Below are 24,727 nucleotides of genomic sequence, written 5' to 3'. Positions count from 1 at the left end.
TCGATGGACATGAGTTTGGGTAAACTCTGGGCGTTGGTGATGGACAGGGAGGCCTGGCGTGCTGCGATTCATGGGGTCACAAAGAGTTGGACACGACTGAGCAACTGAACTGAATAATTAAAAGAGTCGAGCATCTTTTTCATGTGCTTTTTGCCATCTGTCTGTGCCATCTTTGGAGAAATGTCTATTTACATCTTCTGCCCATTTTTTTAAGAAGTGATCGATTTATTCTGGCTGTGCTGGGTCTTCACTGCTGCACACCTCTGTCTGCTTGTGGGTAGCAGGGGCTACTTTGCAGTTGCGGTTCATGGGCTTCTTGTTGCAGTGGCCACTCTGGTTGTGGAGTACAGGCTGCAGGGTGCTTGGGCTTCAGTGGTTGCAGTTCGTGGGCTCAGTCATTGCTGTTCCCAGGCTCTGGAGCACAGATGCCGTGCGCAGACTTAGTTGCTATGCAGCAAGTGGCATCTTCCCGGATCAGGGATTGAATCCATCCATGTCTCCTGCATTGGTAGGTGGATTCTTTAGCACTGAGCCTCCAGAGAAACTGTCTGCCCATTTTTTGATTGGGTTGTTCAAGCTTTTTTGTTGTTGAATTGTATGAGTTGTTTGTAAATTTTAGATATTAAGCTCTTGTAGGTCACTTCATTTGCAAATATTTTCTCCCATTCTGTGGGTTGTCTTGTCATTTTCCGCATGGTTTTCTCTGCTGTGCAAAAACTTTTGAGTTTTATTTGGTCGTATTTGTTTATTTTTGGTTTTAGTTTTTATATTGAAATATATAGTTGAGCAACAGTGTTGTCTTAGTTTCAGATTTACAGCATAGTATTTCAGTTATACATATACATATAGGGCTTCTTAGGTGGCTCTAATGGTAAAGAACCCACCTGCCAATGCAAGAGACGTGGGTTTAATTTCTGGTTGAGGAAGACCCCCTGGAGGACGACATGGTAACCCACCTCAGTGTTCTTGCCTGGGGAATCCCATGGACCAGGAGCCCAGTGGGCTACGATCCCTAGGGTTGCAAAGAGTTGGACACGATTGAAGCAACTTAGCATGCATGTGCCTACGTGTATCTCTTTCTCAAATTCTTTTTCCATTACGGTTTTTACAGGATAGTGAGCAGAGTTCCCTGTGTTTTACTGTAGGTCCTGTTGGTTATTTATGTTAAATATAGTAATGTGTATATATCAATCCCAAACTCCCAATTTATCTTCCCCTCCACTTTTCCCCTGTGCTGACCATAAGTTTGTGAGTCTGTTTCTGCTTTGTAGATAAGTTCCTTTCTATAACTTTTTATAGAATCCACATATAAGCAATATCATATGATATGTCTTTCTCTCTCTGGTTTCCTGGACTTAGTATGATAATCTCCGTGTCCATGCCTGTTGCTGCAAGTGGAATTATTTCATTCTTTTTTTTTAAATTGAAATATAGATGATTTACAGTGCTGTGCTCATCTCTGCTGTACAGCAAAGTGACTTAATTATTCACGTGTGTGTGTGTATACATTTTTAAAAATATTCTTTTCCATTATGGTTTCTCCCAGGAGGTTGGATATAGTTCCCAGTGTGAGACAGTTGGACCTTATTATTTATGCATTCTAAATTAATAGTTTGCATCAACCAGTGCAGAATTCATAGTCCACCCCTGTAGCTGTCCACCGCTCTTCCCCTGGCAGCCAGAAGTCTGACTTCTGTGATAGTCTGCTCCCGTCCTGTAGACGGGTTCATTTGTGCCGAACTCTAGATTCCATGTGTAACTGATGCCACGTGGTATGTGTCCTTCTCTTCCTGATTGACTGACAGTACGGTTATCTCTAATTGCATCCAGGTTGCTGCAAATGGCGTCATTTCTTTTTTTAATGGCTAAATAGTATTTCATTGTATGTATTTACCACTCGATGAATTCATCTGTTGGTGGAGATTTAGGTTTCTTCCATGTCTCAGCTATTGTAAGTAGTGCTGCTATGAGCATAGGGTACATGTGTCTTTTTGGATTTAGGCTGGGTGTGTGCCCAGGAGTGGGGTTTTTGGATCATATGATAGCTCTATTTTTAGATTTCTGAGAAACCTCCATACTGCTCTCCATAAGTTCGCCAGCGTGTATTAACACCGCAGTGTAGCAGGACTTCTTTTCTCCATGCCCTCTCCAGCGTTCATTGTTTGTAGAATTTTTGATGATGGCCATTCTGACCAGTGTGAGATGATATCCCATTATAGTTTTGATGTGCCTGTCTCTAATTAGCAATATTAGGCATCTTTTCATACATCTCTTGGCCATGTGTGTGTCTTCTTTAGAGAAAGTCTGTTCAAGTTTCCTGACCGTTTTTTTGATTGGATTGTTTTTTTAGCTACATGAGCTCTTTGTCAAGTTTGGAGATGGGTCTCTTGTTAGTCTCATCATTTTGCCAACATTTTCTCTCATTCTGTGTGTTGTTTTGTTTATGGTTTCCTTTGCTGTGCAAAACCTTTTGAATTTAATGAGGTTTCATTTGTTTATTTTTAGTTTTTATTTTTCATTGGAATGTAGTTGATTAACAATGTGGTGTTATTTTAGGTGTACAGCAAAGTGATCCAGTTATAACACATTACATGTATTTTCTCTTTCTTAAATTCTTTTTTCATTTAAATAATTAGAGATTATTAATCAGAGTTCCCTGTGCTGTATAGTAGGTCCTTGTTGGTTATCCATTTTAAATGTTTCTGTGCGTATATGTCAATCCCAAACTACCAGTTTACCCCTTCACTCCGTGTTTTTCCTTTGGTAATGGTAAGCTTTTGTCTAAGTCTGAGTCTGTTTCTGTTTTGTAAATCAGTTCATTTGTATGTTTTTAGATTCTGCATGTAAGCTGTATCGTGTGATGTTTGCCTTTGTCTGTGTGGCTTACTTCACTTGCTATGGTAATCTCCAGGTCTACTGATGTTACTGCAAGTGGCATTATTTCATTCTCTTTAATGACTGATGAGCACTCCAGTGCATGGCTGTAGCACATCTTCTTTATGAATTTATCTGTTGAGGGACATTTAGATATCTTCCGTGTCTCAGCTGTTGTAACCAGCACTGCTATGACCACAGGGGTGCATGTATCTTTTTGAAGTATATATTTGCCCAGTTAGATGCCGGTGGGGGGGTGGGGATTGCTGGATCATATGGTAGCTCTAATTTTAATGTCTGAGCACCTCTATACTGGTTTCCACAGTGGCTGCACCAACGTACATTGCCACGAACAGTTGAGGAGGGTTCTCTTTTCTCCACACCCTCTCCAGCGTTTATTGTTTGTACACTTGGTGTCTGCCTTTCTGACAGACGTCAGGTGATATCTCATTGTAGTTTTGATTTGCATTCTTCTAATAATTAGCGATGATGATGATGCTTCTTGCACAACTACATGTGTTCCTTGGAGAAAAGTCTTTTGGAGTCTTCTTCCCATTATGTGATTGGATTGGGTTTATATCAAGTTGCATGACTTTATACATTTTGGAAATGGATCCCTTGTAGCTCTAATTATTTGAAAATATTTTGTACCGTTCTGAAGGTTGTCTTTTCATTTTTTTTTATAGTTTGCTATGCAAAAGCTTTTGAGTTTAATTATGTCCCCTTTGCTTATTTTTATTTTTGTTTTATATTGCAGTTTAGTTGATTAATAAAGAAATGCAAAAAGCAAAATGGCTGTCTGAGAAGGACTTACAAATAGCTGTGAAAAGAAGAGAAGCGAAAAGCAAAGGAGAAAAGGAAAGATATAAGCATCTGAATGCAGAATTCTAAAGAATAACAAGGAGAGATAAGAAAGCCTTCCTTAGTGATTAGTGCAAACAAATAGAGGAAAACAATAGAATGGGAAAGACTAGAGATCTCCTCAAGAAAATCAGAGATACCAAGGGAACATTTCATGTAAAAATGGGCTTGATAAAGGACAGAAATGGTATGGACCTAACAGAAGCAGAAGATATTAAAAGGTGGCAAGAATACACTGAAGAACTGTACAAAAAAGATCTTCACGACCCAGATAATCTCACAATGGTGTGATCACTCACCTAGAGCCAGACATCCTGGACTGTGAAGTCAAGTGGGCCTTTCTAGGAAGCATCACTATAAACAAAGCTAGTGGAGGTGATGGAATTTCAGTTGAGCTATTTGAAATCCTAAAAGATGATGCTGTGAAAGTGCTGCATTCAATATGCCAGCAAATTTGGAAAACTCAGCAGTGGCCACAGGACTGGAAAAGGTCAGTTTTCATTCCAATCCCAAAGAAAGGCAATGCCAAAAGAATGTTCAAACTACTGCAAAATTGCACTCATCTCACACATTAGTACAGTAATGCTCAAAATTCTCCAAGCCAGACTTTAAGAATATGTGAACCGTGAACTTCCAGGTGTTCAAGCTGGATTTAGAAAGGGCAGAGGAACCAGAGATCAAATTGCCAACATCCGCTGGATCATAGAAAATGCAAGAGAGTTCCAGAAAAACATCTACTTCTGCTTTATTGACTATGCCAAACCTTTTGACTGTGTGGATCACAACAAACTGTGGAAAATGCCTCAAGAGATGAGAATACCAGACCACCTGAGCTGCCTCCTGAGAAATCTGTATGCAGGTCAGGAAGCAACAGTTAGAACTGGACATGAAAAAACAGACTGATGCCAAATAGGAAAAGGAGTACATCAAGGCTATATATTGTCACTCTGCTTATTTAACTTATATGTGGAGTACATCATGAGAAATGCTGGGCTGGATGAAGCACAAGCTGGAATCAAGATTGCCAGGAGAAATATCTATTACCTCAGATATGCAGATGACACCACTCTTATGGCAGAAAGTGAAGAAGAACTGAAGAGCCTCTTGATGAAAGTGAAAGAGGAGAGTGAAAAGTTGGCTTAAAGCTCAACATTCAGAAAACGAAGATCATGGCATGCAGTCCCATCACTTCATGGCAAATAGATGGGGAAACAGTGTCAGACTTTATTTTTTTTGGCTCCAAAATCACTGCAGATGGTGACTGCAGCCATGAAATTAAAAGATGCTTACTCCTTGGAAGGAAAGTTATGACCAACCTAGACAGCATATTCAAAAGCAGAGACATTACTTTGCCAACAAAGGTCCGTCTAGTCAAGGCTATGGTTTTACCAGTGGTCATGTATGGATGTCAGAGTTGGACTATAAAGAAAGCTGTGTGCTGAAAAATTGATGCTTTTGAACTATGGTGTTGGATTAGACTCTTGAGAGTCCCATGGACTGCAAGGAGATCCAACCAGTCCATTCTAAAGGAAATCAGTCCCGATTGTTCATCGGAAGAACCGATGTTGAAGCTGAAACTCCAATACTTTGGCCACCTGATGCAAAGAACTGACTCCTTTGAAAAGACCCTGATGCTGGGAAAGATTGAAGGTGGGAGGAGAAGGGGATGACAGAGGATGAGATGGCTGGATGGCATCACTGACTCAATGGACATGAGTTTGAGTGAACTCTGGGAGTTGGTGATGGACAGGGAGGCCTGGCGTGCTGCGGTCCATGGGGTTGCAAAGAGTCGGACATGGCTGAGTAACTGAACTGAAAGTTGTGTTAGTTTCAGGTATATAGTGTAGTGATTCAGTTGTATATATACATGTATCCACTCTCTTCAAATTCTTTTCCCCTTTCGGTCATTAAAGAATAGTGAGCAGAGAGTTCTGTTAGTGGAAAGAGAGTCTGGAGACCCTTCCTCCTGTGGACCTTGGTTCTCAGTAAGGACCCAAAAAAGAATCTAAGATCCTACCATTACCAGAAAGTTAATTAACAATAAAGAACAGGTAACCAGGAGTCAGACACAAGTGAGTGACTGAGAAAAGAAAAGAAAGAACAGAGAGAACACCTCAAGAGAGAGGTGGGTCGCTCCAAGGGAGGCAAATGGCCCTAGAGGTCTGGGGTACAAGTTTTTAAGGCAAGGTCATTTGCATAATTGAGGAGGGTCACTGATTGACAACCTTGATTGATAGCAGCAGGTTATATAGCAAGAGGCTCTACTGCACATACCCTTCTCATTAATTAGACATATGTCTTCATGGAGTGTTTATGAGCAGCTGATGAGCCCAGTGGCCACCACAGGTTAGTGGTGTGTGTGTGCACGTGCTGCAGTGGGGAAAGTCCCACCAGTTCGCTGGTGGGGTTTTTCCCCTTGACCATTTTGGAGTACTGGTAGGGGGTGTATTGTGGGGGGGCTTGTATATCTTTCAGTGCGATTAGGCAGTATGGGCCAGTCAGCTGAAGGGGACGCTCCTCCTTGCTCTCAGCACCCTGCTGTCAGTCCCTTGTGTTACACAGTTGGTCCTTGTGGGGTATTGATTTTAAGTATGGCAGTGTGTGCATGTCAATCCCAACCTCCAGTATCTCTCCCCTCCACTTTTCCTTTATGCCAAGGGTAAGATTGGTTTCTAAATCTGTGAGTCTGTTTCTATTTTGTAAATATATTCATTTGAATCATTTTGTTTTAGAATTTACATATAAGCCATTTCATATGATATTTGTGTTTCTCTGGTTTAGTTTACTTGGTATGACAATCTACATGTTAATCCCGGTTCATCCATGTAGCTGCAGATGGTATTATTTTATTTGTTTTAATGGCTGAGTAATACTCCATTGTATATATGTACCACATCTTCTTCATCCATGAGTCTCTCCATGAACATTTGGGTTGCTTCCATGTCTTGGGTGTGGGAAGCAGTGCTGCAGTGAACACTAGGGTGCGTGTGTCCATTGGAACCATGGTTTTCTTTGTATCCATAGGAATACGAATGCTGGATCATATGGTGGCTCTATTTTTAGTTTTTTAAGGAATCTTCAAACTGTTCTCCAGAGTGACTGTTGTTGAATCGCTGAGTCATGTCTGACTCTTTGCCACCCCATGGACTGCAGCACACCAGGCTCCTCTGTCTTCCACTATCTCCCGGAATTTGCTCAAATTCTTGTCCATTGAGTCTGTGGTGCTATCTAACTGTCTCATCCTCTGCCACCCCTTCTTCTACCCTCAGTCTCTCCCAGCCTCAGGGTCTTTTCCAATGAGTCGGCTTTTCACATTGATTGGCCAAAGTATTGGAACTTCAGCATCAGCCCTTCCAATGAATATTTAGGGTTGATTTCATTTAGGATTGACTAGTTTGATCTTGCAGTCCATAGGACTCTCAAGTCATCTCCAGCACCGATATTCCTTAATAATAATAGTGTGGGAGTGTTCCCTTTTCTCTACACCCTCTCCAGCATTTATTTTTTGTAGACTTTTTGATGATGGCCATTCTGACCAGAGTGCAGTGGTATTTTTTGTAGTTTGATTTGTATTTCTCTAACAATTGAAAATGTTGAGCATGTTCTCAAGAGCCTGTTGCCATCTGTGTATCTGCTTTGGAGACACGTCGATGTAGGACTCTTATCCATTTTTTGATGGAGTTGGTTTTTTGATATTGAGCAGCCTGAGCTCTTTGTCAGTTTTGGATACTAATCCCTTGTCTGTCTCATCATTTGCATATATTTCCTCCTGGTCTGTTGGTTGTCTTGTCATTGTCTTTATGATTTCCTCTGCTGTGCAAAAGCTTTTGACTTTCATTTGCTCCTATTTGCTTTTTTTAAAAATAATTTATCTTATATTGAAGTATGCTGCTGCTAAGTCACTTCAGTGGTGTCTGACTCTGTGCAACCCCATAGATGGCAGCCCACCAGGCTCCTCTGTCCCTGGGATTCTCCAGGCAAGAACACTGGAGTGGGTTGCCATTTCCTTCTCCAATGCATAAAAGTGAAAAGTGAAAGTGAAGTCGCTCAGTCATGTCCGACTCTTCACGACCCCGTGGACTGCAGCCCACCAGGCTCCTCCATCCTTGGGATTTTCCAGGCAGGAGTACTGGAGTGGGGTGCCATTGCCTTCTCCGATACTGAAATATAGTTGAATAACAGTGATTTTTAGTTTCACATGCACAGCATGATGACTCAGTGATACGTATTACGTGTATGTTTCTCAAATTCTTTTTCCATCTTGGTTTACAGAATGGTGAGCAGAGTTCCCTGTGTTGTACTGTAGGTCCTTGTTGGTCATTTACTGTAAATATGGTAGTGTGTTTATGTCAGTTTCCCAAATTATCCTTCCTCTCCACGTTTTTCTTTTGCTAAGCATAAATTTGTTTACTGAGTCTGTTTCTGTTTTGTAAATACATTTAGTTGTATCATTTTTTTGTTTTTTTTAGAATCCACAAGTGATATCGTATGATATTTGTCTTTGTTTTCTTTCTGTGTCTGGCTTACTTTACTTAGTATGATAATCTCAAAGTCTATGCATGTTGCTGCACATGTAAATTATCTCATCTTTTTTTAAAAAAATGGAAGTATAGGTGATTTACAGTGTTGTGCCCGTCTCTGCTGTACAGGGTAGTGACAGTTATATACATACATTCTTTTTTTTTTTAATATTCTTTTCCATTATGGTTTATCCCAGGAGGATGGATGTAGTTCTCAGTGGCAAACACTGGAAACTTACAGTTTATCCATTCTGAATAAAATGGCTTGTGCCTGCTCTCGGTTGCAGTCTTCGGCCTCCCGTTCACCTGGGTCTTTCCTATTGCGGAGCGTGGGCGCCGGGCGCTCAGGCTTCTGGTTGTGGTGTGGGCTCAGCTGCTGCGTCTAGAGCACATGCTTATCGTTGTGGAGCACGGCGTAGTTGCTCTGCGGATGTGGGGATCAGAGATCATACCTGTGTCTCCTGCTTTGGCAGGCAGACTCTTTACCACTGAGCCACTAGGGAAGCCCTGGATTTTGTTGATATTGAGCTCCGTGAGCTCTTTGTCAATTTTGGTGATGGATCCCTTCTTGGTCTTATTGTTTGCAGACATTTATTCTATAGGTTGTCTTGTTTTGTTCTTGGTTTCCATTGCTGTGTGAAAGCTTTTGAGTTTAATTAGGTACTGTATGTTTGTTTTTAAGTTTTATTTCATATTGTAGTGCAGTGGGTCTGTATAGTCAAAGCTATGGTTTTTCCATTAGTCATGTATGGATGAGAGAGTTGGATCATAAAGAAGATTGAGTGCCGAAGAACTGATACTTTTGAACTGTGGTGTTGGAGAAGACTCTCGAGAGTCCCTTGGACTGTAAGGAGATCCATCCAGTCTATCCTAAAAGAAATCAGTCATGAATATTCATTGGAAGGACTGATGCTGAAGCTGAAGCTCTAATACTTTGGCCAGTTCAGTTCAGTCACTCAGTTGTGTCCGACTCTTTGCGATCCCATGGACTGCAGCACGCCAGGCCTCCCTGTCCATCACCAACTCCTGGAGTTTACTAAAACTCATGTCCGTTGACTCTGTGATGCCATCCAACCATCTCATCCTCTGTCATCCCCTTCTCCTCCCACCTTCAATCTTTCCCAGCATCAGGGTCTTTTCAGATGAATCAGTTCTTCACATCAGGTGGCATTGTTCTTCACATCACAAAGCATTGGAGTTTCAGCTTCAGCATGAGTCCTTCCAGTGAATATTCAGGACTGATCTCCTTTAGGATGGACTGGTTGGATCTCCTTGCTGTCCAAGGGACTCTCAAGAGTCTTCTCCAACACCACAGTTCAAAAGCATCAATTCTTCTGCACTCAGCTTTCTATAAGGAAAGATGTGTCCAACTCTCACATCCATACACGACCACTGGAAAAACTGTAGTTTTTACTAGACGGACCTTTGTTGGCAAAATAATGTCTCTGCTTTGTAATATGCTGTCTAGGTTGGTCATAACTTTCCTTCCAAGTAGTAAGCGTCTTTTAATTTCATGGCTGCAATCACCATCTGCAGTGATTTGGGAGCCCCCCAAAATAAAGTCTGATACTGTTTGCACTGTTTCCCTATCTATTTCCCATGAAGTGATGGGACCGGATGCCATAATCTTCGTTTTCTGAATGTTGAGCTTTAAGCCAACTTTTTCACTCTCCTCTCTCACTTTCATCAAGAGGCTTTTGAGTTCCTTTTCACTTTCTGCCATAAGGGTGGTATCATCTGCAGATCTGAGGTTATTGATATTTCTCCTGGCAATCTTGATTCCAGTTTGTGTTTCTTGCAGTCCAGCGTTTCTCATGATGTACTCTGCATATAAGTTAAATAAGCAGGGTGACAGTATACAGCCTTGATGTACTCCTTTTCCTATTTGGAACCAGTCTGTTGTTCCTTGTCCAGTTCTAACTGTTGCTTCCTGACCTGCATACAGATTTCTCAGGAGGCAGGTCAGGTGGTCTGGTGTTCTCATCTCTTGAAGAATTGTCCACAGTTTATCGTGATGCACACAGTCAAAGGCTGTAGCATATCTCTTTGGTAGGCCCCAGCAGTCTTTGTCGATGGTCGTTCAGCACTTAGTTGTGATTTTGGTGTCTTCATAAGAAGAGGTGAGCTCATGTCTCTCTGCCGTCTTGTCTCCACTGTCAGCTGCACAGACACGAAGACCAAATATTGAATTATTCTATTTATGTGATGAATTGTCCTGAGCAGGCAGATCCGTAAAGACAAGGGAAATTAGTGGTTGCCTAGGGATGGAGGTTTGAGTCGGTGATAGAAAGATTATGGGGTTCCTTTTGGGGTGGTGAAGATACTGTAAAGTCGATTGAAGTGATGGGTGTTCAACTCTGTGACTATATTAAAAACCATTGAGTGGGTGAATTGCATGATATGTTGATTATGCCTCTGTATAAAGGTGTTGGGGGGAAAAAAACGGAAAATACTGGGTCAAAGAGGCTGTCTGTCTTTATCCCAAACTTTTGCAGGCTTTTTTTCCTCACCTTGGTGATAAGAATGGCTCATTACTGAGAAGAATCTCAAATTTATCTAGGGTTGGGTTTGGGGGAATATAGAATCTGAAAAGCCTCTGAATGAGTTTGACTGTCCCCTTCCCTTTGGGAATCACCCAGGGGCCCCTGCCTCCTAGAAGCTTGGACACTTGGAGCCAAGTGTGACTCAAATATAGGTTAGAGACTGCGTGAGCATTTTGTCTTTAGTCCGTATCCCAAAGGGGTGTGTGAAGCTGGTGGTCCAGAAACATGGCAGGAAACTCAAGTTCGTTAGGCTTTGAGGGCTTGTTGGTTTTTTTAAGCAGGGACACATACCCTCAGCACTGCCCCCCGCCCCCCGCCCCGCTGGCTCCCCACACACCAAGGTCCTGGTTCCATCGGCACTTCTTCCCTTTCCAGCCTGTTCCAACTCCAGGTGATGTGGGGCAAAAACCTGTCTGGTGGGAGCCCCGAGTCAGCGGGAAGGCGTGGGAAAGTTTCTCTGGGCCTTCTCACAGGCCTGGGCCATCCTGGGCACAGGAGTGGGCATCGCTCATCAGTCCACGAGGGCCGCTGCTGCCGCTGCCACCGTGGATTAGCTCTGCCTGTTCTCGGATGGCGCACATGGAATCATCTAGCATGTCAGTTTTTGCTCTCGCTTCTTTTAAACGTTTATTTGGCTGCACTGGGTCTCAGCCGTGGTGTGTGCACTCTTGAGTCCTGGCATGTGGGGTCTAACCTAGGACCCCGGCACCGGCAGCGTGGCATCTTTGTCCCTGGGCCACCAGGGAAGTCCTTGCTCTGACGTCTTTAATTCAGCGTAACGTTCTTGAGATTCGTTCCCCTGTTGTTGTATGTGTTGTTACCTTATTCTTTTATCCTGAATAATGTTTCACTCACTGTGTGAGTATTCCACAGCTTGTCCGCATTTTCTGTTGGTGGATGTTTGGGTTGTTCCCCATTTTAGGCTATTGTGATCAAGGCTGCTTTGTGAACAGTCGTGTCTGAGTCTTTTTGTGGGTATTTGCTTTTATTTCTCTTGGGTAAATAAACGCCTAGAGCCCTGGAACTGCCAGCTCACAGGGCAGACTGCTCACTCTCGGAGGAGCCGCTCAGCAGCCCTGCAGCATGGTTGAACCGCTCTTGTGACCCAGCAGAGATGTACGAGCTGCTGCTATTCCGCCCCAGGCCACGCTGGGTGTTGTCGGTCTCTGCTGCAGAGATCAGACAGAGGTGTTTTATCCTCTGAGGTAGATGTAAAAAGGGAGAGTCGGTCTGTGGTGTGGGGAAGACGAGTGTGGAGAGAGGGCAGGCGGGGGTCCCATCAGGAGCTCAGGGTGGCCCGACCACTGGGTTGATGGAGGTGGGCAGATGTGGTTGGGGTCCAGGTGTGTTTTGAAGACAGGATGGGCAGGGTTTGCTGCGGGACAGGCCGTGGGATCAGAGAGAAGTGAGGGTGCCCGCTGGGGCTGCTGGCGGAGCTGGGGTGCCGTTTCCCAAGACTGGGACCAGCCTGGGCTAGACTGGGAGAGGGGCGTTGACTGTGGGGAGTCAGAGGAGAGTTTTCTTTTTAAGACAGAAGGTGCTGCGTGGAGGCTGATGGACTGGAGAGTGAGGAGGGCGCACTCAGCAGTGAGGGCAGCTTCCACGCCCCGTTCTGTGCAGTGAGAGGGGGTCCAGCACGCCCTTGGGGTGCGGGAGTGTGCGGGGAGAAGGCTGGAGAGGGTGAGGATGGCAGGGGGTGGGCACCAGGGGGCCCTGGGGGTGGGTGGGCAGTCAGAGGAGACCCCACGCAGAGTGGCCTGTGCGCGCCTTCACCACAGCTGCAGCCTGGTTCAGGACCAGGGTTTCTCAGCCAGGGGAAAGGACGGGGGAGGCCGGTGTGCGATGTTCTTGCTGGATGGGATCGGACTCAGCACTTCGGTTCCAGACTTGGGGCTTTCAAGCTCCTCTTACTTGTAGGTTGTCTTGCTCTCTTCTGAGCAGTGTTTTTTGTCTGTTAATATCTTTGGTTGTGCGGATTCTTCGTTGCTGTGCAGGCTTCCTCTCTAGTGGCAGCCAGCAGGGACTCCTCTTGCTTGCAGTGCACGGGCTTCTCACTGTGGTGGCTTCTCTTGTTGCGGAGCACAGGCTCTAAGCTTAGCTCCAGGGCACGTGGAGTCTTCCGGGACCAGGGATCAAGCCCATGTCCGCTGCAGTGGCAGGTGGATTCTTATCCACTGTGCCAGCAGGGAAGTCCTAAACAAGGTTTGGTATGAAGAAGGAAACTTTGCCAGTCACTAGTTACTATCATGTCCGCTTGCATCAAAGGTAGAATACTTCACTCTCCCCAAGAAAAGACCTGGCTCTGACTGTTCTCAGTCATGCATTTTGCAGGCCCAGCAACAGCTATAACCCAAATCTACCACCTTCTCTAAGAGAAGCTTAGAGGTTTGAAGAAATCAACCCTGTAATATCTAGTTAGTGATAATAAATGATAAAGTGTTTTTTTTTTTCTGTTAGTTGATTGACTAGGTAACATGAAGTACTTGGGCAGGTGTGTTCTTCACCACTGCGCCACCTGGGAAACCCACTTGGTAAATTTGGAAGGTTTTAAATATATATTTTGCTTATGGTCATAGTAAAATGTATTCACTTCTAAATTTCAGAAAAGTTGGAGAAGATTCGAGATCATGAAAGAAAGGAAGAAACTTTTACACCTATGCCCAGCCCTTACTACATGGAGCTCACCAAACTGCTGTTAAATCAGTGAGTAGCTCCACGGAGCCCACAGCCTGTGCCGCCTGCATCGGTCTGGACCCCTCTCCGCCCCAGCCCTCAGCCTGGAGGCATCGGGCGCGCACACGCTGACTGGGCTCCGGCTGTCCCACTTCCCCTTTTCCTTTCCTCTGTCCTTCCCTCTCCTGGTGAACCCCTTGTTCTTTCTGTTCTGCATCCTAACCCCCGCTTGTTTCTGGACTCCCTCTAACAGTGGCTTTTCCTTCACAGCAGTCACCGTTGTTAGTCACCCTGCACCCCTTTTCTTCTTGGGGCCTGGGTGTCTGAGAGCTTCCGTCTCCTGCACAGGGAAGGGCCGGGGCTCCCGTCTGCCTGTGACCCTGAGCTGGATGGGAAGGCCCCTGGTCAGGCTCCCTGTCGGCTTCTCCCTCAGCCAGAGTGCTCTTCTGTAGAGAAGGCTGCGTGGGCCTCCCCTGCCCTCTGGAGCCTCTCCAGGCTTGCAGTCCTGCTCGTGGCATTCACGCTGCATAGCCTGGCTCCCCTCTTCCTCGTCTCACAGCTCTGCAGGCCTTCCTCTCTCTCCAGGGTCCGGGGTCACGCTGGCCTCTCTCACTTCCGCACGTAAGTAGAAGGTCCAGGTCCTCAGAGCACACGTGTGCGTATCCACTGCCCCGTTCCTCTGCCCAGCGAGTCCCCTGTCCCTGCCTCCTCCTGGGTTTAGCACAGGTCCTCCCCCCAGGTAAGCACGCCTGTGCTCATCCCCGTCTCCAGGGCAGCCCTTGTCAGCGCTCTGCTCTCACCGCCGTCTGCCTGGGCCGCTCCTCTGCCCCGCCCCCGTTCTCACGGGCGGGGGCCGTCTTGTGCCCCAGCAGTGCCGGGTGCTCACATGTTTGTTGCTCACGTGTTTGTCAATAAATGAATGAATCAGCGGAGAAAGCAGGCAAGTATAGACAGCGTTGCCTAGGAGCAGCTTAGAATGTAGTCTGCACAATGCCAAGCCTTTCAAACGCTGAGCACCTTTTAATTGGTGAATTCAAGGGCAGGTCCAGAACGGAAGTTGGAAGCGGCCTGCTGCCTGCTGTAGAACAGCGAGGGCTGGGGCCCCGTGCATGGCACTGCGGATTCAAGTGGAGACTTGCGTCACGTGGGCTTGTCCTTGAGTTGACCTGAGGCGGCAGTTGTGCAGTTCACAACACTCCCCTTGTACAGCCTGCTAAGTGTCCCACTAGGCAGTGGAATTGGTCCTGTAGGCCCAAGTTCTGGTTCTGTTACCGGTGTGGTGTGACAATCTGTTAGGAGAACAGCCTGATGCAGCCCTCACGCCTGGCACTGCCCGGGGAGGGCTCCGTGGCTCGGAGGATGGAGGGACACATATTAGGGGAGAGGGTGTAGGCAGCACAGAAGGTGAAGAGCCCAGGGCTGTGGAGCGGGGCTGCTGGGACCCGCGTGCCTGCTGAGGGCAGGGGAGCGGAAGCCGTGTCCCCAGGAGGGTGTTCAGGCATGGGTGGGAGGGGGTGTCATTTGGAGGACCCAGAGGCTGCCTTGGAGGGGAGTGACTTCAGAAAGGAGAATACAGAAGCAGAGGAAAGGTCTGCGCGTCTGTAGGTTTTGAAGTTCAGAATATCATGTACACAGTTCCTATCAAACCCCCCATTTCCTTAGAGTCATTCATTCAGCGAAGGGGCCTTTGTTCTGCAGTGCAGTTCACAAGGAGCTGTGGGCCTTTGTTCCTTCACCTGCTGTTCAGACCGTAAGATCCACGTTTGGGTCTTAAGTCTCCTACATCAGCTTTATACCACTGACTCTCCGTCTCCACTCATGAGCTCACTGTAGCCTGCGGAGGCTCATCCAGCCTGTCGTCCCTGGAGTTCATTCCAGGAGGCCTGGTGAAGGATGTTGGCCTCTGCTTTTGTCTTAGTTTGTCCCTTCCTTTAGAGGTTAAGGTCAGTTTAAAAATGTGTCACAGGAAAGCTGTCAGTGCCCTGCGCGGACTCCAGGCCATACTTTTACCCCAAATTTGCTATGTATGGGCGGGCTACTTATGCTGATTTGCTTTTTGTTTTGTAATTTTTGCAAACGTATCTTTGTGGTCTCTGTCCTTCACGGGCTTCTGAGGGGAGGGAAGTGCTGTGCTGTGTAGTGCAGAGGGCTGCGCCTGGCACACAGCCTCCGCCCGCTTTCCCTGGTGGGCTGTAGCCCTGGGGCATTAGCGTCAGAGGCCATGACCTCTGAGCCGGCCTTCGAAAGATGCATTCTCGCGGGAATTGTACAGAACACAGCACAGAGCACCCAGTTACCCCTAGACAGGAAGACCGGCTCAGAGCTGCTGCCCCAATACCTCAACGTTTTTGGTGAATAAACAGAAGTCCTTGTACTGCAGGCTGCCCGGGACAGCTAAATATGAGCACAGCTGACTTGGTGAGCATACTGGCTGAATTTTCCTGGCACCAAGGTTAACTGCTAGAAGTCCTTACATTTTAAAACTGAAAGGTAAAACAGACTTTGAGCCTCAAACAGCTTGTGCATTTCTGTCTAAGCAGTGTTTAGGAAGAAGCCACTTTTCCCCAGATGCTGGCTCAATTTACTGCACGCTTCCCTGTGCGACTTAGCTCACATTTTCTTCCTTTAGTGCTTCGGACAACATCCCGAAAGCAGATGAGATCCGGACCCTGATCAAGGACGTGTGGGACACTCGCATAGCCAAGTTCCGGGTGTCTGCTGACAGCTTCGTGAGGCAGCAGGAGGCACACGCCAAGGTGCGCATGACGGGCGGGGGCTCAGGGGCTGACGCCCGAGCTGGCTTTCAGAAAACCATTGCTCACTGGTTCTTTATCCAGTAGATTTAACCTTTCTTGAAATCAAAAACTCAACCAGCTGTTTTCCCTCACGTTTAGCTGGATAACTTGACCCTGATGGAGATCAACACCAGCGGGGCTTTCCTCACACAAGCGCTCAACCACATGTACAAACTCCGCACAAACCTGCAGCCTTCGGACAGCGCCCAGTCTCAGGACTTCTAGGCAGGGACCGCTTGTCCAGGCCCGTGTCTGCCGGCAAGAGGCTCCCCAGGCGGTGTGAGCGTTCGGGACATGACAGAGATACTCACGTTTCTGGAACTCTAGACCACTTCTGAATCTACGAAAAAAAGTGCAGTGAAGGAAGGAATGGGTTTATAATCTGGTTGGAAAGCAACAGGCTTACGCTCAGTTGAGACATTCTGTAATTCCTTATCTGTGTCTGGGAGCCAGCTGCCTTTTATGGGGGAAGAAAAAGCACTGGTAGAACGGGAGCGTCCCCAGCAGAGCCCCAGTCTCCTGCACGGGACAGTCGTGTGCAGCTGAGTGTTCAGTGATGTCGGGTGTTGCTTTTAAGATAAGATACAGCAGGCCAGTGACGTGGCCTTTCTCTTGGGCTACATTCAGTCTCCCACAGAGACTGTTCACACCGTGCGGGACAGCCCTGAGCACTCGGCTGGTGACGGTGACCCGTGCTTCTCATTAAGCCCCAATGCACAATAAAGGTGGAATCACCCAGTTCTCTTTGGGTTTTTTCCTGCATCACTCCCGCATGAAGGGAGCAGGCTGTGGCTTAAGGATCTGACAGAGCAGACTGAGAGGGTTAGCAGACAGCATGCCCTTCTGACCCCCACTCTTGGGTGTCTCTTGTTTGCTTGGCTGCTTCTGGGAAAGGGCTAAAAGGTTGTTTATCAGCAAGAAAGTAGGGGAAATGAATTCCATGTGTGTGTAAGTGAAGCTGAAGATGCGCTGCCAGGGGAGAACGGGGCCTGTGCGGTGGTTCTTGGTGGACTGAGGGGACAGCCTGCTTGAGGCAGCCGTGGCTCAGGCCAGAGTCCTGATTTTCCCTGGGAGGAGAATCTTCAGCTGTAGCACCGCTTGATTCCTTACAGAAAGTACTTTCCCTCAAGTCAGGGGCGGGGGGCAATGACTGTCCAGTCCTGTAATGAGCGGGTTCAATCTCCAGGTGGTTCTCGAGGGTTTCTGAAGCGGGGGTATGTGTGTGATCATGTGACCAACTGGGCCCTGCTGGTGTTTTGACCCTTCAGCGTTTAAAACTCAAGTGACTTCAAGTTACCTGGGCGCTATTCGTCCATTCCAGGTGGGTCCCCAGATGTCCCTCTAAACAGCAGCTCCTGTTTAAACACTGAAGGAAGGGCCACACAGAGGGACTATGACCCAGAACACTCGGTCTCCATAGTTTCATCCCTTCTCCTGAAACCGGGCTGAGGTCCAGTTGAATCTGTCTTCACACTTTACTTGTAAAGCTGTAGAATTGTTATTTTTTCCCCCTTACTATAACATAAAAAAGATTTTTCTCTTAACATGATTTAGGAAGATTTTATTTTCTGGATGTTGTCAGAAATTACAGCAATATATTCATAAATACCTAATTACTACATTCAACAAATAATATTACAATACAGTTAATTCAAACAAGTACACTTAGAACAGGTTTAATTTCACAGCATCTAAACTGCCCCCAGAGTGACCGAGGCACCGTTCCTCCTCCCCCGAGTCCTGGTTGGCTGTCCTGGCAGTTAGCAGCACCACGGGCTGGTAGCATGGGCCTCCTCAGCTCAGGCAGAGTTAAGGGGTCTAGTTCAGCACTGGATCGGAAGCTGGGGGACAGGCTACTGCAAGCAGTGACGTCGATAGCGTGGCTACTAGAAGAGTAGGGGGCTGCTGCTAAGTGGCTACTCTACACTGTAAGAGGAGCAACTTCCTGTGCTAGCCATCCCCATCTGGTGGTGGGTCCCCGGAACTGTCTACACTTTTAAACCGTGGCTCAGAGGGAAACGGGGTATGTGGCTTAGATTTAGACATGGGGCAGCATCGCGAGCTACTCGATGGAATGCCACCCCACACACAGACTCAGATTACCTGTTGTTATTCTTTGCTAGTTTGCTAAAGGGGGCTCCTTTTAATAGTCTTTGAATTTCCCTGAGGATATAATCTTTTTTAGCACTTTGCATGCTGCCAATTGTTGCATTTCCTTTAGAATATAGACTAAACTATTGGTCATTTATGTGAGATAATAGATTATGATACTTTATGCCAGTTTGCCTGTTTCTATGAAACACTCATTTTCAAATGATCAAGTCGTGCAGTGCCAAGTGTGGGGGGGAAGCTCTAGTTACTGCTGATCTGATTAAATGCACAGAGCCACACGACTCAGCTTTGGCAGGTACCCCTCAAATTTAGCAAAACTCCGTCAGGTCACAAAAATGCTGACACAAAAGTTCCAGAATCACTTCGAGAGAAAATTTGCTATATTTCTGAACTTTGTCTTTCAAAAAACTCAATGTGAAATAGCTGAACAAAAAGCTTTAGGGATTCCATATTTGTCAGCTTTTAAGCCTAAACTGAAAAAAGACTGATGCTACTCACTGTTCTTTTGGAAGAAGAGTTTCCAGGTTATAAACTGTTCAGTGGGGGGCATGATTGGGTATGCTGTCTCCCAGAGAGGCGCACTTCTGTTTTCACAAGACCCTCTGTTACCTTTTTCTTTCTTCATGTTGCCTTACTGGTCTGTATTTATATTCTGATTGTCATATTACTTCTTGAGCCCTAGGATATTCGGAGATCCTCACAGGTAGGTGGGGGAGGGGGTGCCACTCGGAAGGGGAAAGCTGTTAATACCTGCTCAGGGACAGAGCTGCCACCCCTGGTCAGCTGTCCTTTAACCTGTGTGCCACGAACTCCTCCCCAACCAACACACGGCAGCCAAGGGCGCCCCCCGCCAGGTGGTGAGGGGTCGGGGCTGTGCTTTTCCCATCGGGTCTGTTCTTCCCTTTGCTTCTAGCCAAGGCCCTTTACCAGCGCCCAGGAGCAAAGGCATCCAGACGTTTTCTATGATGGAGGAGGATGACTGGTGGGAAGTGCCAAGATGTAAGCCTTAGGCCTTCAGAACAGCAAGGAGGTTCTAAATAGAGAAATTCAGTGATGTTTTGCCCTGCCTCTTGGCAGTGGGGCTCCCTCTAAACACCTGTCCCCACCTGTGGCACGTGGTGCTCTCCGTGTCTCTGCTGGGAAGAGGGCCCCAGAACAGCTCTCAGTTCTCAAGTCATTTCTGTAGAGAGGAAAGCACTTGCTGACTGCTGATAATACTGGCGGCACTTTTTGTCTGAGTTTGCTAATAACTGGAAGATTGTTGGCAGGCATACAAAGCAAACTGCGTGGGAACAGATAAAGTGACACAGTGCCATCTGCCAGCAAGCTGTTCTGCACAGCTAAGGTCTGGGCTGAGGGCGTGGCCACTGGTCACAGCGCCTGGCCTTCCTGAAGGTCAGCCAGCCCGTCCCCAGGCCGGGGCGGAGGGGCGCACGTGGCCTGACGTGTGGTCCCCTCCCCTCCCCCAGGCACACCGACCACGGGCTGCCTTGGCCTCCGGCTTAGGCCCACTGGGGCAAGAGCTGCCTTTCTGATCTAGACGCAACCCAGCCTGAACCAGCAGCAACTGCGGCAAGGAGGGCGGGCTCCCCCGGCCCCGCGCTTCGCCCTGATACGATTATCCCCGTTTCCAGAGGCTCCTGCGCTCATCACAGTGAGCCCACGAGGAGAGGTTCTGGCGCACGTAGCTCACCCTGCCTTTAGGCTGTTTGGAAGCTCTGCATCTAAACCAGGCCCCTCCTCCTGCTCAGACTGCTGTAGACACCTTGGCACCGTCACAGAAACTGCGCCCACCTCAAAGGTTCTCCTCACGGAGTGCGCGTGTGAAGCTGCACGCACACGCCTGCCTGGTTCCCGCTGGACACCAGCAGCGCTCTCCAGCTGGGGCAGCTGGGGAGGGCCCGGCGAGAGGGAAGGAGGAACCATGGCTTTCCACATCACTCTCTGGTGCAACTCAAAAATGAAGTGCTCGTGTAGGCGCCAGTGGTAAGCTCCTTTTACTTTTCTTCTTCTTTAATTTTTAAAAACACGTCAATAACGTCCTGACCAGCAGCAGTACAAACACTAAAAGCAAGGCTTGGTTTTTTTTTTTTGCCCAGAAAAACAAAACAAAAACAAAACCCCCAAACAGGAAAACAAACAACAAAAAATCCCCCCAAACCACATATTAAAAATGGCAGGCTTTTTATAACAATAATTAAAGTAATAAAAACATACAAAACTTTTTTTAATATATATACACAGTACAAGGCTGAAGCACCTTTGACTTTTCTCTCAAAATTGACATTTGTATGAAAACACCCCTGCCCCCCCGCAGTAACAATCGGGTGGGTGTGGATCAATGTACACATGGAGCTCTGGACACTTTCCCCCACGAAGGAATAACAGGTACCTTCAGTCTGGCGATTCACTTTAGGTAAGAGCTTTTCCGGGGAAAAGCCTTTGGGTGAGGCTTCGGTTCTGTTGCTTTGTGTGCTCCTAGGACCTGTTGCTTTCAGGAAAATTTTGCAGGAAAAATAACTGAAACAAATAAGCCCTTTACTTAGAATGCACCCCACCTTCCTTCTGCTGGAGCAGGTCTCAATCCTGGGGAGGAGTGAGACCAGCCACCCCACGGCCAGAGCAGCCCGGGTTCCTGAGGCCAAAGGACCTGGCGACACGAGACGCACACCGACGGTCCGTGCCACTCACGCGCCCTGGGGCTGGGAAACAGTCAGAGCTTAGTGTTGGTGACGGAGCCTTCATCTCGAGACTAAAAAATGACGACGCTGGAAAGGGTAAAACCGCCTTTAAAAAGGAAAAAACTATGGGCATCTTACACGGGTTGCTTGCCGAATGACAAAGGTGATTCAACTGCATTGAAGTCAAGGCGAGTTCGTTCTTTTTTTCTGGAGCCTGGAATCCTTTGCTTCATGCATGGCACATTCTTTTTTTTTTTTAAGCGTCAAACCTCCCAGTGAAAAATATTAAATATTCAAGGTAATAAAATAGATAATATTTCTATACTATAGGTTCGGCCTAGTGCAAGGGAAACCGTCACCTCGGGTAACCCTTGAAGTAGCCTCTAGGCCAATGCATTGCAGGCAACGCAAGGCACTTCCGTAAGTGGTCCAGTTCCGCCTGGAGCCGCTCCCGTTCTGAAACGATCTTCTGTTTCTGGCTCCTCAGCTCCTGGAGAGAGATTCGTGTCAGACCCGCAGTTGACACAGTAAGGAAGGCTGTGGGATGCGCTCTAACTGCCCCCAGCATCTCCCAGTGGCAGCGTCTGCTGCTCTCGCAGCTTCAGCCCCGTCACTGTCAAGCTTCTGCCGCTTCAGGAGTGGCCAAGATGTTCAAGCCCCAAACAGGACAGCACCCCTCCCGCGGGCGGGAGGAAGCCGGCAGGGCTCTCACTGTCACGGCTGTGTGTAGGGGGTCCATCCTGTCCTTCCCGCGGGTGGGAGGAAGCCGGCGGGGTTCTCGCTGTCACGGCTGTGTGTATGGGGGTCCATCCCATCCCAAGAGCTCTCCCCTCTCCCTCCATTCTCCTGAGCACGTCACGGGGAGAGACTGACATGGGCAGTGCACCAGCCCCCACCCTTCCAGATCCATGTTCTGCAAACAGATGACACTCCCTCCTCAGGTGATTCCTAAATTTACCCCCTATCTCTCAAGAGCACAACTTCCCTTTAAAACTTGTCTGTATGGGTGCTCCTGAACCCAGACTCGAAAGGCTGAACGGGAATAACCACTGTGGAGTCAAGAAAGCCCCCCGGAGCCAGTCTGATCCCTGAGACTCACCGCCATGCTGTGGGAGAGCTGCTCGGCCGTGAGGCTGAGGCTGTAGTGCTGCGCCTCCAGCCGCCTGCACTGCGCCTGCAGCACCTGCCGCTCCAGATCTTGCTCTGAAAAGACAAGCCGGTGTGACGTCTCCTGTGCGCAGGGCCTGGGGCCCGGCGCGCGGCCGCCTCTCTCCAGAGCAGCTGGCCGAAGCTCTCCCCTTTGGACCACATGGCTCCCTGCCCTGTCGATTGAGCTGGCGACTAGATGTCACTAAAGTGACCCAGCCCAGTGGAGTAAAGACCAAGGACGCAGCGTCCAAGGGCAATGTAAGGGGTGCAGCTTAGGGAATAGTAACAACTTACAGCCTTAATTTGCATTTTTCAAGAAAGATAAAAGGGTTAGACATGAAAACTTTTAAGCTGTTAGAAATTTATAGTTTTAACAAGTAAAGTAAAACCTCTGCCTTTCCGAAAAATACTGAGCTTCAAATCTTCAAGGATAAATCTCTGTTTTAACAGTCTCTTCAATAAGTGGTGCTGAGAAAACTAGACAACTGTATATAATAATGAAGCAGAACACTAACACCATATGCAGAGGTACATTCAGAATGGACTGAAGACCTAAATGTGAAGCTGGTTATTATAAAAACCCTTAGAGAAAAACATGGGCAGGAGAATCTTTGACATAAATTGCAACAAGCTCTTTTGATCCACCTCCTAAAATAATGAAAACAAACACAAACGGTGGGCCCAAATTAACCTTCAAGGCTTTTGCAGCAAAGGAAACCATAAAACAAAAAGATAACCCACCATACAGGAGAACGTATTTATAAAAGATACAACCAATAAGGAATTTAATCTCCAAAATATGCAAACAGCTCACGTAGCTCAATATTTAAAAAAAAAACAACCTAATCAAAAAATGGGTGAAGATTCCGCCCCCCGCCTCCCACCTTATTTTTCTTAATGAATCTTGGGTTCCCTGACCAGGGATTGAACCCACACTTTCCTCACTGGAAAGTGGATTCTTAAGCACTGGACCACCACCTCACCATCTGGGTGAGCATCTAGATAGATATTTTTCCAAAGAAGACATAAAGATGGCTGAAAAGATGCTCAACATCACTAATTATCAGAGATGAAAATCAAAACCACCACCTCACCCCATTCAGAATGACCATCATCAAAAAACCTTCAGTAAATGCTGGAGAGGGTATGGAAAAAAAGGAACCTTCCTACTCGTGGGTGGGAAAATAAACTGCTGCAGCCACTATGAAGAGGACTATGGAGGTTCCTTTAAAAACTAAAGAGACCTACCATACGATTCAGCAATGCCAACCCTGGGGGCTGTATATCTGGAGAAAACAATAATTTGAATAGATACCTGCAATCTTATGTTCACAGCAGCACTTTAAACAGCCAAAACATGGAGGCAACCTAAATGTCCATCAACAGAGGAATGGATAAAGAGGATGTGGAACATATGTACAGTGGAATACTACTCAGCCACAGGAAAAATGAAATGCCATTCACAGCAACATGGACAGACCCACAGATGGTCATACCGAGTGAAGTGAGCTAGAGAGGAACACGCATCACAAATGTGATTCCACATATATGTGGAATCTAAAAAAAATGGTACCTATGAAGTTATTTACAGCACAGAAATAAAGTCAGAGATGCAGAGAACAGCCTTCTGATTATGGGGGTGGGGGATAAATTAGGAGATTGGTTTTAACACAGAGAACTCTGCTCAAAATTCTAATGGCCGATATGGGAAAAGAACGTAAGAAAGGGTGGATGTGTGTTTAACAGACTGATTTTGCTGTATACCTGGAACTAACAAATAACTATACATACTTCAATAAAAAAAATATAGGCATTGATACTCTCTGTTATGGCTGCTGCTGCTAAGTCGCTTCAGTCGTGTCCGACTCTGTGCGACCCCATAGACGACATCTCACCAGGCTCCCCCGTCCCTGGGATTCTCCAGGCAAGAACACTGGAGTGGGTTGCCATTTCCTTCTCCAATGCATGCAAGGGAAAAGTGAAAGTGAAGTCGCTCAGTCGTGTCCGACTCTTCGAGACCCCATGGTCTGCAGCCCACCAGGCTCCTCCATCCATGGGGTTTTCCAGGCAAGAATACTGGAGTGGGGTGCCAATGCCTTCTCCATTGTTATGGCTATGAGGGCATTCTTTTTGATTGTATTGAATACTTAGCTGGTTTTACGATGCTTATTTCAAAATATCCGAAATGATCGTGATATTCATGATAAAAACTTCTCTACAGTATGGTAATAAGTAGAATTTGGAAGTGGTGACGGCCAGGGTTCTGACGTTCTGGAGGCCGACAAGGGCTGGCCTCCTGTGCTGAGTGCTGTGCCAGGAGGATCGGAGCCTGTGGGCATGTTCTGAGACACACAGCCCGCAAGGTGTGCCAGAGGGAGACCTGGGCTCAGCTGGGTGAAACACTGCCTTTTCTCGGACCTGTGTGTGTAGCCACAGGGCGAGGACGGACAGAATGTTCAGAAGTGCAACAGGACTCAGCGGGCAAGCAGGCCTAGGTCCACGCTGTCACGCAGGGTGGG

General features: G+C 47.1%; 2 protein-coding genes across 2 annotated transcripts in view; one reads left to right on the top strand and one right to left on the bottom strand.

Moving 5' to 3' along the window:
* Positions 1-17,738, top strand: part of GINS2 (GINS complex subunit 2 (Psf2 homolog)) — a 35,049-nt gene extending 17,311 nt beyond the window's left edge. Inside the window, exons 3-5 of the mRNA XM_010850831.1 lie at positions 13,402-13,501; positions 16,101-16,227; positions 16,366-17,738. Of these exons, the coding sequence (XP_010849133.1) occupies positions 13,402-13,501; positions 16,101-16,227; positions 16,366-16,491 (353 nt within the window). The 3' untranslated portion in view covers positions 16,492-17,738. The remainder of the gene's footprint in view (positions 1-13,401; positions 13,502-16,100; positions 16,228-16,365) is intronic.
* Positions 17,739-17,810: 72 nt separating this feature from the next.
* GSE1 (Gse1 coiled-coil protein) overlaps positions 17,811-24,727 on the bottom strand; it is a 402,812-nt gene continuing 395,895 nt past the window's right edge. Inside the window, exons 23-24 of the mRNA XM_010850869.1 lie at positions 22,159-22,262; positions 17,811-21,549 (exon numbers count right to left, since the gene is read on the bottom strand). Of these exons, the coding sequence (XP_010849171.1) occupies positions 21,415-21,549; positions 22,159-22,262 (239 nt within the window). The 3' untranslated portion in view covers positions 17,811-21,414. The remainder of the gene's footprint in view (positions 21,550-22,158; positions 22,263-24,727) is intronic.

The sequence above is a fragment of the Bison bison genome, unplaced genomic scaffold (genome assembly GCF_000754665.1).
Source record: "Bison bison bison isolate TAMUID 2011002044 unplaced genomic scaffold, Bison_UMD1.0 scf7180017864295, whole genome shotgun sequence".
In the NCBI taxonomy this organism is placed as follows: Eukaryota; Metazoa; Chordata; class Mammalia; order Artiodactyla; family Bovidae; genus Bison; species Bison bison.
Note: the sequence above shows the minus strand (reverse complement) of the source record. Positions and strands in the feature narration are given on the sequence as shown.